At 47.9% G+C, this 15654-nt stretch overlaps 1 protein-coding gene and 1 non-coding gene across 2 annotated transcripts in view; one reads left to right on the forward strand and one right to left on the reverse strand.

Annotated features, from left to right (window-relative positions):
- The window catches only part of LOC8030941 (digestive cysteine proteinase 2), a 37072-nt gene that overhangs the window by 15833 nt on the left and 5585 nt on the right, over positions 1–15654 (reverse strand). The window contains exons 3-5 of the mRNA XM_029972398.3: positions 14701–14897; positions 6780–7065; positions 1985–2177 (exon numbers count right to left, since the gene is read on the reverse strand). Coding sequence (XP_029828258.3) covers positions 1985–2177; positions 6780–7065; positions 14701–14897 — 676 coding nt within the window. The remainder of the gene's footprint in view (positions 1–1984; positions 2178–6779; positions 7066–14700; positions 14898–15654) is intronic.
- Trnas-aga lies at positions 9185–9266 on the forward strand. Its single transcript has one exon. It is a non-coding gene; the product is annotated as a tRNA-Phe (tRNA).

Here is a 15654-nt window from a genome sequence, read left to right on the forward strand (position 1 = left end):
TTTTTGTTACGGCGTTCAATCGGCGATAGTCCACGCAGAACCGAAGAGTCCCGTCTTTCTTTTTCACCAGGACTACCGGTGAAGCGCACGGACTGCTTGAGGGTTGGACAATGTCGTTGTCGAGCATTTCTTGAACTTGCTTCTGGATGACTTCTCTCTCTTTCACAGAGACACGGAACGGTGACCGATAAACAGAAAGCGCGTCGTCATCAGTAACAATTCCATGTTTCGCAACGGTCGTTTGGCGCACCTTTGACGACGTGGAGAAGCACTTAATGAACTCGGCGAGAAGGTCACTGAGTTGTCGTCGTTGTGGGGCAGGCAAGGTTGGGTCGATGTCAAACTGCAAAAGCGGCGTTATCTTGGGTGGCCACGAAGAGAGGTCTTTTGATATCCTGGCGACTGCGGCTGAGTCGGGGAGTTCTTTGGGGTGACGCACAGCGGTGTTTTTCGTAAGGTGCTGAGCCTCAGCACCTTACGAAACAAGAACATCATGCGGGGCATGATGGTCTTGTTCCGTCGGGCATCACCTCGTAGTTCAGATCTCCTAGTCGACGAAGTACCTTGTAGGGTCCTAAATACCGTTTTAGGACCTTCGTCGCCGGGACGTCCACTTCCAGCCCGGAGACAGAGTATGGGTCTGGACTCCGATTCGCCGCCGTGGTCTCAGCGAGAAACTCCTATAACAGTTTTTCGGACCCTACAAGGTACTTTGTCGATTAGGAGATTTGAACTAAGAGGTGATGCCCGACGGAACAAGAACATCATCACGCCGCCCACCACGACCTGAAGTCGCCCACGTCGTGCGCCTGAAGCCGATAGGACTGTGGACCTAATGTGTTTCAAATGACTCTTTAGTTTCCCGTCCTTTTTATGTGCTTTGTTTTGTTTTGTGTTGCATCGGAATGATACACTTTTTAAGGGGGAGAATAATGCCGCGCGCCAAGTAGGCAGCGCGGCCGTGGCCTAACGGTTATCGCGCTTGCCTCCCACGCGAAGAGCCAGGGTTCGATTCCCGGGAGTTACGCGTCCTTTTGTTTATTCCTGCAATTTAGTCTTCTGGTAAATTCGAGAATTGTGTTGCTTGTTCGAGGTCCGAATATTCTATGCGTCGAACATTCGACACCGATTATTCCAGAAGCTCAAACATGTACATAAGGAGCCCCGCGTGGCGAGCCGGAGTCAGTCTCGCCCCAGCGCTCGATCCTGCGGTTTCGCCGACATCGACGCCCGCGACCCTCTCCTGCTTTGTTCTGTTTCCTTTTCCTTTTATTAATTTGGGCACAAGTTTGCCCCATTAAACGTTTAGTTTACTTCAGTTTTCGTCGTTTCATCACTTGTCATTCGTGACAATATGAAAAAGCCCAGGCGAGCGTGTGGCTTGGAACGCCTGCAGCGCTATTTATCAAAAACAAGTTAGATGTTATCAAGGCTTAACCAGTAGTTAAATCTTTGTCGTCACTGGCCGTTGCTTAAATAATGGTAATTTTAGCGCCTGTCATAGAGCCGTTGCATGACAAAATATGAAATCAAGGGTGGCTGGAACCACCAGGTTGGCAAGTTTATCAATCAGTTTTTGGACATACGATCGTAAGTTTGCAAGATAAAAGATGACAATAGTGCTCTATGAAATAAGCTAAAACCACTTATCATTTTTTATCTCAAGGCCTTTTCACGCAATGCACAAACACTGCACTTTCAATCCCGCGATTCCTCGCTCTCAACTTTTAACCGAAATGCCACAAGCCGATCCAAATATAGCGCCGAAGTCAGCGTTGACTCGTCAATTGTCTGCCGACCAAGTGGGGAATATTGACAAAAATTGTACAGCCACTGAAATGCCGCTCGTGCATGCAATAGCCTCAATGATAGCACGGCTTTAGCACCGGAGGTCTTCGAAGCGACGTGCACGCTTGAGCTTTTTCGTGTTGTTTGCAACTGTACACAAAGCCAAGTCCTAAGGAGAGCCTAAGGAGAGTCAAACCTGAGGTTCTGCCTGAAGATGTCACGTCGCCTCTCGTGCTCAGTATGGTGTCCGTAGTCACGGCTGTGATCCTCCCTGAACTTGTCAAAGGCGGAATGCATGTGAGCATCATGGCCGTTCATAAACTCCGCCATGGGGCTGTGGAGTGCCAGGTGTTCGGCGCCGGGGCCCGGGAATCGGCGACAGGTCTCGTCTGCAAAAGTAAGACAGGCCATGTGCAACGTACGTGTGCATGCAACTTCGGACTGCTGCACATCCTATAAAGGGGCTGTATAAAAATTTTGAGATTGTAATAGTATTCCAAAAGATGACCACCCTGAAAGTTGGTCCACTCGTTTTCCTTTCAAATTTTTTCTTGAAGCACAGTATTTTTTTGCTATACCTGTTTACAAGTCAAAATTTCACATGGCACGGATTATCTACAGGTGCAGGCTATACAAGGATTTGCCTTCTCTAGATCAATCAATATGGCAAGATAGATTTGGTGAACAAGAAGGTATGGTGATGACAGTTCATGTATACAGGGGTGGAACTCATGAAATGTACTTGGGAGCAGCCACGGGAGCAGCTGAAACAGCTGTTTTGGAGCAGGTTGGGAGCAGCTAAATCTAAATTCTGGTGCAGGCTAGGAGCAGCTCAAATCAACTTTCATTGCACTTCAGCTTGTGCCTTAGACGAGCACAGGAGCAATTTCAATTGTGCTTAGCAGCACAGATGAGCATGAGTTGTTAGGAACCTAGGTGGATGGGATAGCAGTGTAACAGATGCGAAAAGTTGAAATTTTGTGAGCCTTAATGAGAACCCAAAAAAAGTACCATATGTTTCTGAAGATAGTGTCTTTGATAATTTCCGAGTGGCTTTCAGCTGCGCAAAGTACAAACCAGTAATGCTTATCCCACAATCCAGACGTGCTTGACATAGTAATTATATGTGCGAGTCACGTGACGTGCGTAAGCAACGGACGTGCAGTTGCACGGAGGAACAGGGCAACACATTTTGAGTTTATCCTATTGTGCAGCTCAATATCGAAGCAGCAGACGACAATTAACGGAGTTATTGTATTCGAAGCGATAAGCAGGAGCAAGGTTACAGTACGCCAAGCAGATTTACCGCTCGCGTGAGAGTTGCTGGGCGGCAAGGTTTCGGATCGGACCGCGTTTCAGTTCTATCAAATCACGATTTATCTCGCGGGAATGTGGTTCTAACTTGTAACGATGAAGTGCTAAAAGGAATCTTTTGCTAGTGTGTTTTCAACTGGCTGACGTCCGGACCCCGGGCCGCAGAGCCTCAGGCAATTTGACGCTTAACGACTCGACCACATTTCGGCCAACTTACTTGAAGAATAACTATCCAGTCGCAGGTGGTGTAGCGCTTGGAATACGATTCCCGAGTTTTTTTTCGCGCGCTTGCGACTCTGGATACACAAGGAGGATATACAGAACAAAGGATTGCAAGGCAGACCAGGCTAAACGGGCTCATTGTTGCCAATCCAGTCGATCGAAACCGAAACCAAGACAAAATACAATTTTTTTGGCGCACGTTGTGCGATTTGGTGCATAATGGCGCGAGGTATTGGCTGTGGCGCAGTTTCCGCAAAATGGCGCAGGATGGAGCAGACAAACGCATCTGGCGCAAAATGGCGCAAATGGCGCAGCCGTTCCACCCCTGTGTATATAAAATGCTGTTCTGTACGCTATTAAAGCAGGCAGTTGTCAAAGTGTGCTACGGATAAGGTTTACGTCCAGACTAGGCACCAGGTGCGGACTATGCACGGAGTGCGGACTAGCCGTGGAGAAACAATTTTTCTTCAGCTGAAATCAGCCCCTGCGGACTATAGTCTGGAGAATACCGTAGCCTACCCTAGAAATTGCATTGCCTTGGTTTAAAACGATTTGTATACATGGGGTAGGTAATATGAGTTTTGGCAGCAACAGTGTCTGATCCTTTCACAAGTGAAAAAGAAACTCAAAAGTTTGTCCTTGTCTTTGAAATAACACGATAGTGTCATTCCGTGGCCTTGGACACCTGATGTACTAGGCAGGAGTCAACAAAAACCGAGTAAACCGTCTTTTTTTTTTTTTTTCAGTTAATAAAGGAAGAAGTCAGAGTTTGGCGAGTCACAGCTAAATGTCGACGCAGTACTCACGTCAAATCTGCTCCGCGCCGGCCTCCGGCATCAAACATAAAATAACCAGAACTACTGCCTTCTTATGTAGGAGATGTAGGCAAACAAAGCCCGCCTATACCGAAAGCAACGCCAACCATCGTATTCAGCTTTACACCCTCGCCCTCAAATATTTCTTCTTTCCCTCCCAGCAGACGACGCCCTTTCTGAACGCGTCGAAAAGAGACTGAGACGAGTGCTGCATCGGCGTTCGACATAGACTCGCATTGTCGTCGATGGAAGAAGAGTTTCAGCCGAAACACCGACGCACAACTTGCATTCAATTTGGACGCAACATTTGCTTTTTAATTCAATAATTCAGCCCCCCGGCCGTGTTATCCAGGACAGGGCTTCTCAAAATTTTGTATCTCGAAAAACATATGTTGTTCTCGACTGATAGACGGGGAACACTTCCCGGTCTGGGCACTGATGCAATAAAGCAGTACAGAAATCAACAGAGCTCGAAAAGAGCAATGCACAGAGACCAGTGGGTGTCTGCTACATAGAACGTGCCAATGAATCCGGACAAAGCCTTTAAAGTGACCTCGTAAATCTGCTTGGTAACGTAATGTGCTATGATTGACTACAGAACTGCCCGAAAGGGGTGGAAGCACTGCACCAAAATTTAAAAGAACCAGCTTACCCCGAATAGAAAGACAAAACAAAAAGAATAACCAATTTTTTTTATTTACGGTGCCCGTCTGCTGTGCACCCACCCTCTGACTGGTGCAACAACCAACTCATGAAATGTACTTGGGAGCAGCCACAGGAGCAGCTGAGACAGCTGTTTTGGAGCAGGTTGGGAGCAGCTAAATCTACATTCTGGAGGATGATAGGGGCAGCTCAGATCAACTTCATTGCGCTTCAGCTTGTGTCTTAGACGAGCACGGGAGCAATTTCAATTGTGCTTCACAGCACAGATGAACATGAGTGGTTAGGGACCTAGGTAGATGGGATAACAGTGTAACAGACGTGAAAACTTTAAACTTTGTGTGCCTTAATGAGAACCAAAAAGCAAGTACCATATGTTTTTGAAGATAGTGTTCTTAGTAATTTCTCAGTGGCTTTCAGCTGCTTAAAATGCAAACCAGCACTGCTTATCGCACAACCCACACGTGCTTGACATAGTAATTATATGTGCGAACCACGTGACGTGCGTAAGCAACGGACGTGCAGTTGTGCGGAGGAACAGGGCAACAAATTTTTAGTTTATACTATTGTTCAACTCAATATCGAAGCAGCAGATTCCAATTGACGGAGTGAGTTATCGTATTTGAAGCGATAAGCAGGAGCAAGGTATGCCGAGCAGATATACCGCTTGCATAAGCACTGCTGGCCGGCAAGGTTTCGAATCAAATTGCGTTCCAGTTCTATCAAATCACGATTTATCTTGCGGGAATGCGGTTCCAACTTCTAACAATGGAGTACTGAAAGGAATCTTTTGCTCCATTGTTTTCAACTGGCTGACGTCCGGATCCTGGGCCACAGAGCCTTGGACAATCTGACGCTTCGCAAATCCACCTCACCTCGGCATAACAATCCATTCGCTGGTGATGTAGCACTTAGAATCCAACCCCCAAGTTTTTTTGCGCGCTTCCGACTCGGGATACACAGGGTGAACAAACAGAACAAAGAATTATAAGGTCGACCAAGCTAAACGCGCTCATTGTTGGCAATTGAGTCGATAAAAACCAAAACCAAGACAAAATACAATTTTTTTGGTGCATGTTTTGCGCTTTGGTGCGTAATAGCACGAGGTATAGGCTGTGGCGCAGTTTCTGCAACATGACGCAGGATGGCGCAGACAAATGCGTCTGGCACAAGATGACGCAAATGGCACAGCCGTTCCACCCCTAAACAACCAACAGACAGCAGCAGCGACCCCGGTGCAAGCTTACCACCCGGTTGCACCAAAAGCGAACGACATCTAGCTGATATTATTTGCCGAACCATCGGAATCGTTTGTTTTGTCTCCAGTTAATTCGTTTTATTGAGTGGGCACCGTTTACGACTAAAAGCATCTGCTTTTGGCGTGACCGCGCAGCTAGCTTGCGCCGGGGTTGCCGCCACCATCTGTTGTGCATAGAAGACGGGGGCACTGTGGATGAAAAAAAACAGTTATCGTTTTTTTTGTTTTTTTTTCTTTTACTCAGGTAAGTTTTTTTGCTTTCTTTTAATTTTTATGCGACGCTTCCACCATTTTTGGGCACCCCTGTGGTAAATCGTAACGCAGTATGTAACTGAGCCGATTTATGCGGTCGCTGAAAAGGCTTCGTCCAGATTCGTGGGCAAGCCGTGCTTACGCACTAGTGAATGAATGGCTTGGATCTTAAACAGTGCTTAGGCTAGTTGAACACTTCACTTAGGGTCAGGGACGACTGAGGAGAAACCTAGGAGTTCGGAGAACCCCTAAGGGTAGTCTGGGGAACCGAGTTTGAGAACATTGTCCTAAGAGGTGTTGCACAGCCACGCTAAAAAATAGCATCGTCTGCCGGGAGGGAAAGAGGGAGACAAGGGCCTCCCCCCATGGGGTGGAGAAGCTGGCAAGTGAAGGGCAGGTTTACTTCACTTTCCTGCACACGGGAGCTTCAGATGGCAAGCCCCCAAGCAGGGGAGCGAAAGGCCACTCACTGATGAGGTGGGTGATGTCAAACACAGACGATGGGAGTGGCTTGCGGGAGAAGCCGTGGTAGATGAGCTCGTACTTGTCGAAGTGGGATCCCAGCAGGGTGTTGTAGCCCATCATGAGGTAGCGGCGGGGCACCGCCCTGCCCTGGCCGTCCCGGGACACCCACAGGGTGTACTTGCTCACCCGGTTCTCGTTGGTCACCACCAGTTGGAAACGCTCACACGATGCCCTCTCGGCCGGCTCGTCCACCGCGGTTGTGCCCTCCCAGCACGACTCCTGGCGCACGAACTGAGACGCCCGGGGTAGCAGGCCAAGTGGGAACGTGGGCAAGTCAAACAAGAGGCTCAAAGGAGCGACACAAAGATTTTTGTATTTTCAGTAAATATTGCCTAAAATTATTCCCCACATCCCTAACCCATGAAACACGCATTCACCTTTTTCTCCCAGAATAAATGAGAAAAACGAGCAGCGTTCACCCTCACAACCCGCAGCCGGAACAAGCAACCACGTGATCTCGAGCAGATTATACACTGCCAATATTTATCGTAGCAGCGCGCTGGAGCTGGCAAAGCACAGGGCGAACGCCGAGTTCCACATCCGTCATCGCAGCGGTTAGGCACAAGTCACTGCCTGACTGCAAGTCAAGGCTTTGATCGTCACGGGGACCGGTCGAGCGCTCGTGCAGTGCTCGTGTCCACTGTAGGACATTGTTACGAAGGGGATGGCAAAGCTCAATGACTAAATCCTGGGTATCGCATTGAAGTGACAATGCCAACAATGCGACCCCAACAACTTGGTCATTGAGTTTTGCAAAAGAGAGACTGAAAGAAAACGTTTGCCTTTGCATTCTTGACATCACGCGGCGACGAAGAAGCTTCTTGGTCAGTGGCGTTGCATACGAGCATAACCCGGGAAACCTCTCTCATGAGTGCCCTCGCTTACCCTCATCTTCACAAGTGAGGTGAGGGTGAGCGAGTTTCTGAACCAGGAAAATTCACGAGTGTGAGGGTGAGTGAGGGCCGTGAAGGCTGTGAGGACTGTGAGTGCATGAAGGGTATGAGCGCATAAGGGCCGTGAGGGCGGTGAGTACATGAGTGACATGAGAGGCTGAGGGCAGTGAATACGTGAAGGGCGTGAGGGCAGTGAGTGCGTGTGTGGCCCGAGGGCCACGAGTACGTGAGGAGTGTGAGGGTGTGAGGGCAGCGAGTACCTGAGGGCCGCGAGTGTGTGAGGGCGATGAGTGCATGAAGGGCATGAGGGCTGCAAGTCTGTGAGGAACACGAGGGCAGTGAGTGCGTGAGTGGCGTGAGGGCCATGAGTGTGTGAGGGGTGTGAGGGCCGTGAGTGCAGTGAGTTCGTAACTGGCATGAAGGCCATGAGCATGTGAGAGGTGTGAGGGGTATGAGTGAGTGCATAAAGGCCGTAAGGTTCAGTGAGGGTGAGTGAAGGGCTGAAGGTGAGTGTGACTGTGAGGATGAGGGTGAGTGAGGGGCTGAAGGTGAGTGTAGCTGTGAGAATGAGGATGAGGGTGAGTGAGGGGTGAGGGTGAGTGAGGGCGACCTAAATGCCGACCTCTGCGTACGACTATACTTAGGTGCAACTAGTGCCAGTAAGCTTGTGTAAAGCGAGAAACATTCCTACCCAATACCGTTGCACAACATTTTTCAAAAATGCAATAACATTTTAAAATATGCTGGCATTGTCCCATAAGTTGGCACCCTTCGTAACTATCACTAAAAGGGTGTCCAACAGGCGTAAGCACAGTGCAGACAACCAGCATCACATCGCAGTGGCGGCGTAAAAAATGAACGCTCCCCTTGAAGCGCTAAAGAGCAGCAGCGCTCATTCATTGTTTTTTTTAGGTAGTGAAGCAATGAAAGCTCTTGAAGCTCATTATCGAATGAAGTTGCAGTATGATGATGCTTGTCCAGCAAGTGCACGAATGAACTAGGAAATTAAAAATTCCGAGTTCTGCAACACTTTCTTGGACTGCTCGAACATACCGAGCAGTCAAAACAGAGTATATTGCAGCAGTTGAAGGGATCATAATAAAAGAAATGACCGCATCTCCACGTGGTAAATGATGTTGATTGGGGAGAGGCTCTGGTGGTGCTTGTCTGCGTAGACGCTGAGCCACAGCATGCCGAGCCTTTCGTTCGTTTTCATCCATGTCAGAAAAAGAATGTGTGGTATGGAACGTGGTTATATACGCATTTGAGCATTTGACAGCATTACCCTCTCGTCTATAAACGTTGAGCCAATGCATGCAAAGTTTAACGCGATAATATGCGCATTTGACCACAGCGCCCTCTCCTGTATAGACACTGAGCGGCTACATGCAACGTTTCATCCATAACATCCCCAGCTCTTGAGTTACTACCACATCTCAGAGCCCCCTACTCGTCCCGCAGTCGTGGCCAAGTGGTTAAGGCGATGGACTAAAAATCCATTGGGGTCTCCCCGCACAGGTTCGAATCCTGTTGACTGCGCAAACATTTTTTTTATAATATTTTTTCTTCCCTACACAAGCACGTGAGCTCACGAGCACGATCACGAACACGAGCACCAGCAAGATCGATGTGAGCACGGACGCCGGACGGACAAGGCTAGACCCTAGGGAGCTTCGCCCCTAAAAGATTGCCGAGTGACAGTATTTGAAATGGCCACAATTGTCAACGTCGGTCATTATTGTTTATTTGATATGTGCCCACAAACAGCATGACGCCTTCAGCGTGGTGCACAGGAAATCGCCCTAGTGATTACCACATTTTTGTAGCACTCAGGGAGGCGATGGATAGAAAGCATTTCCAGTCTGATTGAAAGGTGCAACATGCGGCACGCGGGTGGCTTCGCACGCGACTGATTGATTTGTTTTTCTACAGGAATTCACGCACTCCCTAAGGGTTAAAAGCTGCAAGACCTGTATTGAAAAGAATGACAACTATGTTAACACCCTAAGTGTTTTGGACGTGCCTAACTCGTCAATGTGGAGCTGTTTCCAAACTGTTTAGGACAAGTATAGCTTGTCTGCTTTCTCCAGTTCAGGCCCTTAATTGTTTTGGATGAACCAGGCTCACTCATTGCTTAGTTTGTGACCCTGCTAACAAAGAGCAGCACTGAATATTTTTTTAATTTTGCTCCCATTTTGTTTGTGGCTAAAAACTGTATCTTGAAGGCAACGAATGTAATTTTTAAGAAAACAAGCAGCTGAGGGTGAGAAATTCCCCAAAAACTAAGAATAGTTAATTGGTTAAAAAATAATATCAATACATGCCACCGACCTTCATTATTTTTAAAGAGTTTCAAAGAGCGAAAAATCTAATTATGGTTCGTGGATGGAAGCGGAGGCTCCATAGAGAGTCAAGTCAAGTCAAGTCAAAATGTGTTTTTATTTGTACACAAGATGTTAGGTAAGTACACTTATTCAGACGGGGGTCCCAAAGTTTTCAAAAGAAAACTGTTGAAGGGACCCCTTGGTAATAAAGGGTTAATAAAGCGCTAACCCTCACCTTCTCTTTTTGTGTGGCATCATTTCGTTTAAAATGAGCACCATGTTGTTACATGCAACGCAACGTTCTCGGAAAAAAACGCTCATCCTGCAAGACATAATCATCCATCCATCCAGACCTCAGTATCACGGCTGAAACAAGCCACGACTGTCCATTCTCGATTGTGTCACTTCAGCACAAAATTGCCAAACCACTCGATAAGAGAGCGTAAAGAGACTGGAAACTAGGGTGAAGTGATCGATAAAAATCATTTCGCCATAATTTTTCCCTATTAGAATAAAACAAGAACAGACTGCCGGAACATAGTTTGGGACTGTCGCAACAGCTCCTGGAGCGCTTCTCCGACGGGTATGTCATAGCATCCCATTCCGCCCACGCATCGAAAGTGCTCCCAAAGTGGCCACGAACCACCTTACAAAATCCAGAATGTCGTGCTGCCAAATGTTGACATACTGGCGGTTGGGCGTAGACACGTGCACCCATGTGGGGAACATGCGACCCTGTCACGCGCGAGTTGGGCGGTTGGTTAAATAGAATGTGCTTGTAGCGTCGCAAGCACTTGCATCCGGCAGGGTGTACGCGAGCTAAGCGAAGGTGAGGCCGAGGAGGCGAGGCCCCGGGGAGCGTACGACGGACTGCAATCGGCTCGTTGCGATCCGCCGTGAGTCCAGAATGTTTTTACCAAACTCGAGGAGCGGACGAGGTGGGTAATGTGCCAGCTGCACGCACCGGAGAACTGTGCCTGCTAAGTCCAGCATGAAAGCGAAACCGGTGAGACCCTGATGGGGAACCATGGACCACGACGAGAGGACGGGCTGAGCCGCCATGCGATTTGAGTAAACGAAAGTGTCCGGTGTTGCCGAGACCCAAATGGGGTTTGCAGTGTGGACGGCAGCAGAAACCTTCTGCAGGGAGTTTCGTTCATGAGTGTGCTCCCGTTGGATTTCAGACTAAACTTTGCGGTAATGCGAGCTGATATGGGCGGTTCTCTTAGATTTCTGAAAACAACCGAGCTGCTCAAAGGATGGATTTTAGCCCTTTGTGGCAACGGTGACTGGAGTTTGTCAAAGAGGACTTTCGTTCGCTTAAAATCTGATGACTTCGACGGTCGCGCCAGGTATATGTCTGCCCCCGCCAAGTCAAACTAAGTTAGTCTTATGTTGGTCACCATGCATATATATAAAACACCATAGGGAAACTCAACTGCACGGTCCAATATTGGTTGCAATGCATACCGAGAACGCCCCCAAACGTACTGTGAAGTTGTGCGAACGCTCCGCAAAACCTTTCACGTGGGCGTGCACAAAATAGTCATCAAAAACTCATATTTAAATTTCTATCGATGCAAAACACACTTCTCAAGCTGAACGAAGTCACGCACATCGCTAGAATGCTGGTATCCACTAGCACGACAGTAAAGGAGTGTAACAAACGCAATTGCTCGAGTGTGTTGTTGTTACGCGAGCAAATATAAGGCAGCAAGTGCAGTCAGCTGCTGCAATCACAAGCAGGGGCTGACGGTAGAACCTAGGACCCGGGGATACTCGCTTCATATACGGATATATGCAACCACATCCCATTCAATGGTCGCGTGTGGTTCATATTTGAAGGAAGGATTGGCGAGGAGGATGAGAAAGAAGTGAGCGGCACGGGACGATGGCTTGAAGAAAGCTATGTGGCTGACGTCATGCCCGCCCCGTGGGTGTAGAACTTTTGAAAAACAAGTATGAGAGAAAGCGAGTGCCACTGTCGTCGCGGCATCCCTACTCCTGGCTGCCGAAACTTTAGTAGGCTCTCAAGCTGGAGAGTGACCTGCAGCAGAGCAGGCATTTGCCACATCCGCCACTGCTGATGCGGCACCGCCGTGATGGCGGCCGCCGACGACGTGACCCCTTTACGAAGTTGTCGGGTGGAAATCAAGGCACCATTTATTAAGAGGAGGGAAACACCGGTCGGAGACACGTTTGAGACACCGTACGGTTGCCACAGAGCTACTAGGTGGGACAGGCTCATATACCCAATAGACCGTCTGCTGAATTCCCCGAGCGCCTTGGCCTGCACTCAAGGAATCATTGGAACTGTGTTCCTTCAATTCCCCCAGTGATCATTAATTTCGACCAATTTAATGCTTACACACTTTCGACTAATACAGAGTCGTCCTGAATGAGCGTCGTAGCGAGTATAAAGACCTGTCGTATCACTTTTAAAATTTCTCATCAACGTCAGCGTTTTTGATACCATGCATGCCATCCACACTTTAATCTGGCTGAGCTGCAGAAATCTTGTACAATATTATCCTTCTCATAGAGCTTTGAAGACGCTGATATTAACTTAGAAACGCTAAAAAATGCTATAAACAGCCCCAATGACTCCGAGCTAAATCGTGGTTTTGGTTCTGAATTCTCAGCTTTTAAGCAATTCTTGCTAAAACGACATTCACGGGAAAAATTATATTGTAAGAGATTTCTGCAGCTCAGGCCAGGTTAAAAGGTGGATTGTGTGCACAGTATCAAAAATGATGACATTGACAAGAATTTTTAAAGGTGATATGACAGGCTCTTTAACTCTAAGCGACGTTTCTTCAGGATGACACCTGATTACACTCGAAAGGTGTGTAACCATCAAACTGGTTGAAATTACCGATCACTGGGGAGCTGGAAGAACACCGTTCCAGTGATGTGATTGACCTAAACCGTTTTGGAGCAGCTAGAACAGTGTTTTGGAGCAGCAAATGTGGCTTTTGGAGCAGCTAAAACAGTGTTTCGGAGCAGCAAAAGTGGCTTTTAGAGCAGATATTCGTAGAAAAACAAAAATATTTGTTTCAAGTGCTGGACAAACGAAGGACACTTTGCTCGCCGCAGTAAACATATTATAGTCAAGTTAAACCACCTGGGAATCTCAACATGTAACTGAAATGCCACTGACATGAAACCATTTTGGCAATGCTTCAGTAAAATTATGCATATATATGTACCCGCTATAGGTAAATAAAAACCAAACTGCATTTATTAAATTTTATCTTAAAATGACGAGCTTAGTATTCTATATCACAGCATTAGGTTGACTAGTTATATAAGAAATAGAAGCAGTCTCCAACTGTTGATACACGTGACCACTGCAGTGCAATGCGAAATTGTCACGCGAGCGGAGATCGCTGTTCGATCGAAACCATGCCACTCCGCTCCGTCGCCAACTGGCTCCCGAAATTTTACACAAAATGTAACTGTCCAGCACACGACAATAAACAGCCACACATGCTTGCCAGAGCGGCTGGCGAGGTACAAGCTAAACACACAGAAGAAAAGAAACCTGAGCACATTGATGCAAGCATCACGAGCCAGGGTTAAAAAGTTCTTATAGCACTTTGTGCAACGACTGAACTCGAGACAAACAAGCGCGCTGTGCGAGTTCAGCATAACAGACATTGCCTTCTTTGCTTTAGCTCACTTCTCTTCACAAACTCTTTCGCGGCAGATTTTTCACGTACCGGGGTCTCTCTCGAAAGAAAGCTTCCCGAGACAAACCCAGGTAAACAGTACTTCGACACAGCAGTCTTTGATCTAGAGGGATTTTTGTAGTAGCGTATTAAACAACAGGAATGTTGATGAACATTAGGGCGTTCCTTACGTTTCAGTTCGGAAAGCCCCATATCTGCAGCGACGTGGCGACGGCAACACTCGACGTCGCGCGACCACGGCGACTGGCAGGCGGGGCAAAATATAGTTTTCCCACAGCCGTTGCTTTCAGGAGCAAGTGCTTCAGCTCACAAAGTAACTCCCACAGCGCAAAAACATGGTTTCGTTTCACAGCATGATGACATGGCTGGCACCCAGCACGCTAGTGTCAGAGCGTCCGCACATGCCCGCTTCTATCGTTGAAAACGTTATAGAAGACGCGAGACAACAAGAGGACGGGAGCGCGAAACCGGAGACGGCGGGAAAAACCATGCAAGACCGGATGAACGATTGATGCAAGGTACTTAGTGTCGGGCGGCCGCTTGCGCCACCTAGCTCACGTATGCTCATTACAGTGCTCAGTTTAGTTTTGGTTTTGAAAGGCGAGCAAAATTGGTTCTTTGGCGCAGGCTTGGCACAGATTACCCATCTTTTGGCAAAATGTAGCAGGATGTAGCAGGGTTAGCCCCTCGGCGCAGTTTGGCGCAGTTGGCGCAGCAATCACATCACTGCCGTTCCCATGATTCCTCGAGTGAGGGCCGGGGTGCATGGGGATTTAGCGAGTAGTTTATTAGCTGTGTGCATTTGTATATTCAATTATCCGAGCCCACCGAGCATATTTTGCGTGCTAGCCGCTTGGTGATGTCCTTACGTGGGAAAGGTTGCATTTCTGACCTTGGCGCCTGTTTATCGGTGTTTCTCGGTGAAGACCGAAAACCCCTTTAATAAATGAGACACACCTCAAAGGAGGCGACGTCAGGAAGCACAGCCTGCAGGGGCACGGTGTTGTTAACGGTACCGTTGACGAGGAAGCACGTCCGGCGCGGCTGCCAAGTCTCTTTGTCCGGCATGTAGGCAATCTTGTAGTTGGCGCCATAAGGGGTCTCGGAGCGGCCCTCTTCCGCGTCCGGCGCCACCTGGATGGTCTGCACCATTCCTGCACCGCAGAAGAAAAGCCGTCGGAGTTGAAAGGCAAGTCCCCTCCATTTAAAAAGGAAGTTCACTGGCTTTTGTAGTTTCAGCAAATACTGCATCAAACCACCGCATTTTTCACACAATAGTCCACAGACATGCACACATCTAAAAGTTAAAATCTTGCACCGCACGGACCATTGTCTGGCAAATACAATGGCACGTCCCTGATGTTCATAACCCATGAAAGATTGATTATAGTCTTTCTGTCCATGCAATATGGCAATAAAAAAAAAAAAAATAGAGAAAAGAAAACATAGCAGTGTTAATTCATAACTGAAAATGAGCGTGTTGTTGAATTGATACGAATACTTGATAGAATAAAACATGGAGGACGAGGACGGGAACTGGACTTCTTTCATGGGTTTTGTTTCCGTCCTCGTCCTCAATGTTTTATTCTTTCAAGTATTCATTGTTAATTCATCCCTTCTTAAAGGGCAACTTTGGCCAAAACTCAAAATTAAATAAATTACTGGTATCGCTGTAGTGACACAAAATACGACCCCAGTCAAAATATTACGTCCTGGGGACGCCGCATTCCCAATTACATAATGCCGATAATAAAAATGCGACCCACCGCGAGCCGCTGCTTCTTAGCGGGCGGCCAGCAGGTTGCCGATAGCTAAAGCAACATTGGGCCGTGACGTCAGTATCGTTCTCTTTTTTTCCTCCGGTCGGGGCGTTGCGCGGGGTGCGCTTCTTTGAGCCGCTACCACCGCTAC

Source organism: Ixodes scapularis, unplaced genomic scaffold (assembly GCF_016920785.2).
Source record: "Ixodes scapularis isolate PalLabHiFi unplaced genomic scaffold, ASM1692078v2 PGA_scaffold8__174_contigs__length_109621045, whole genome shotgun sequence".
Taxonomy (NCBI): domain Eukaryota; kingdom Metazoa; phylum Arthropoda; class Arachnida; order Ixodida; family Ixodidae; genus Ixodes; species Ixodes scapularis.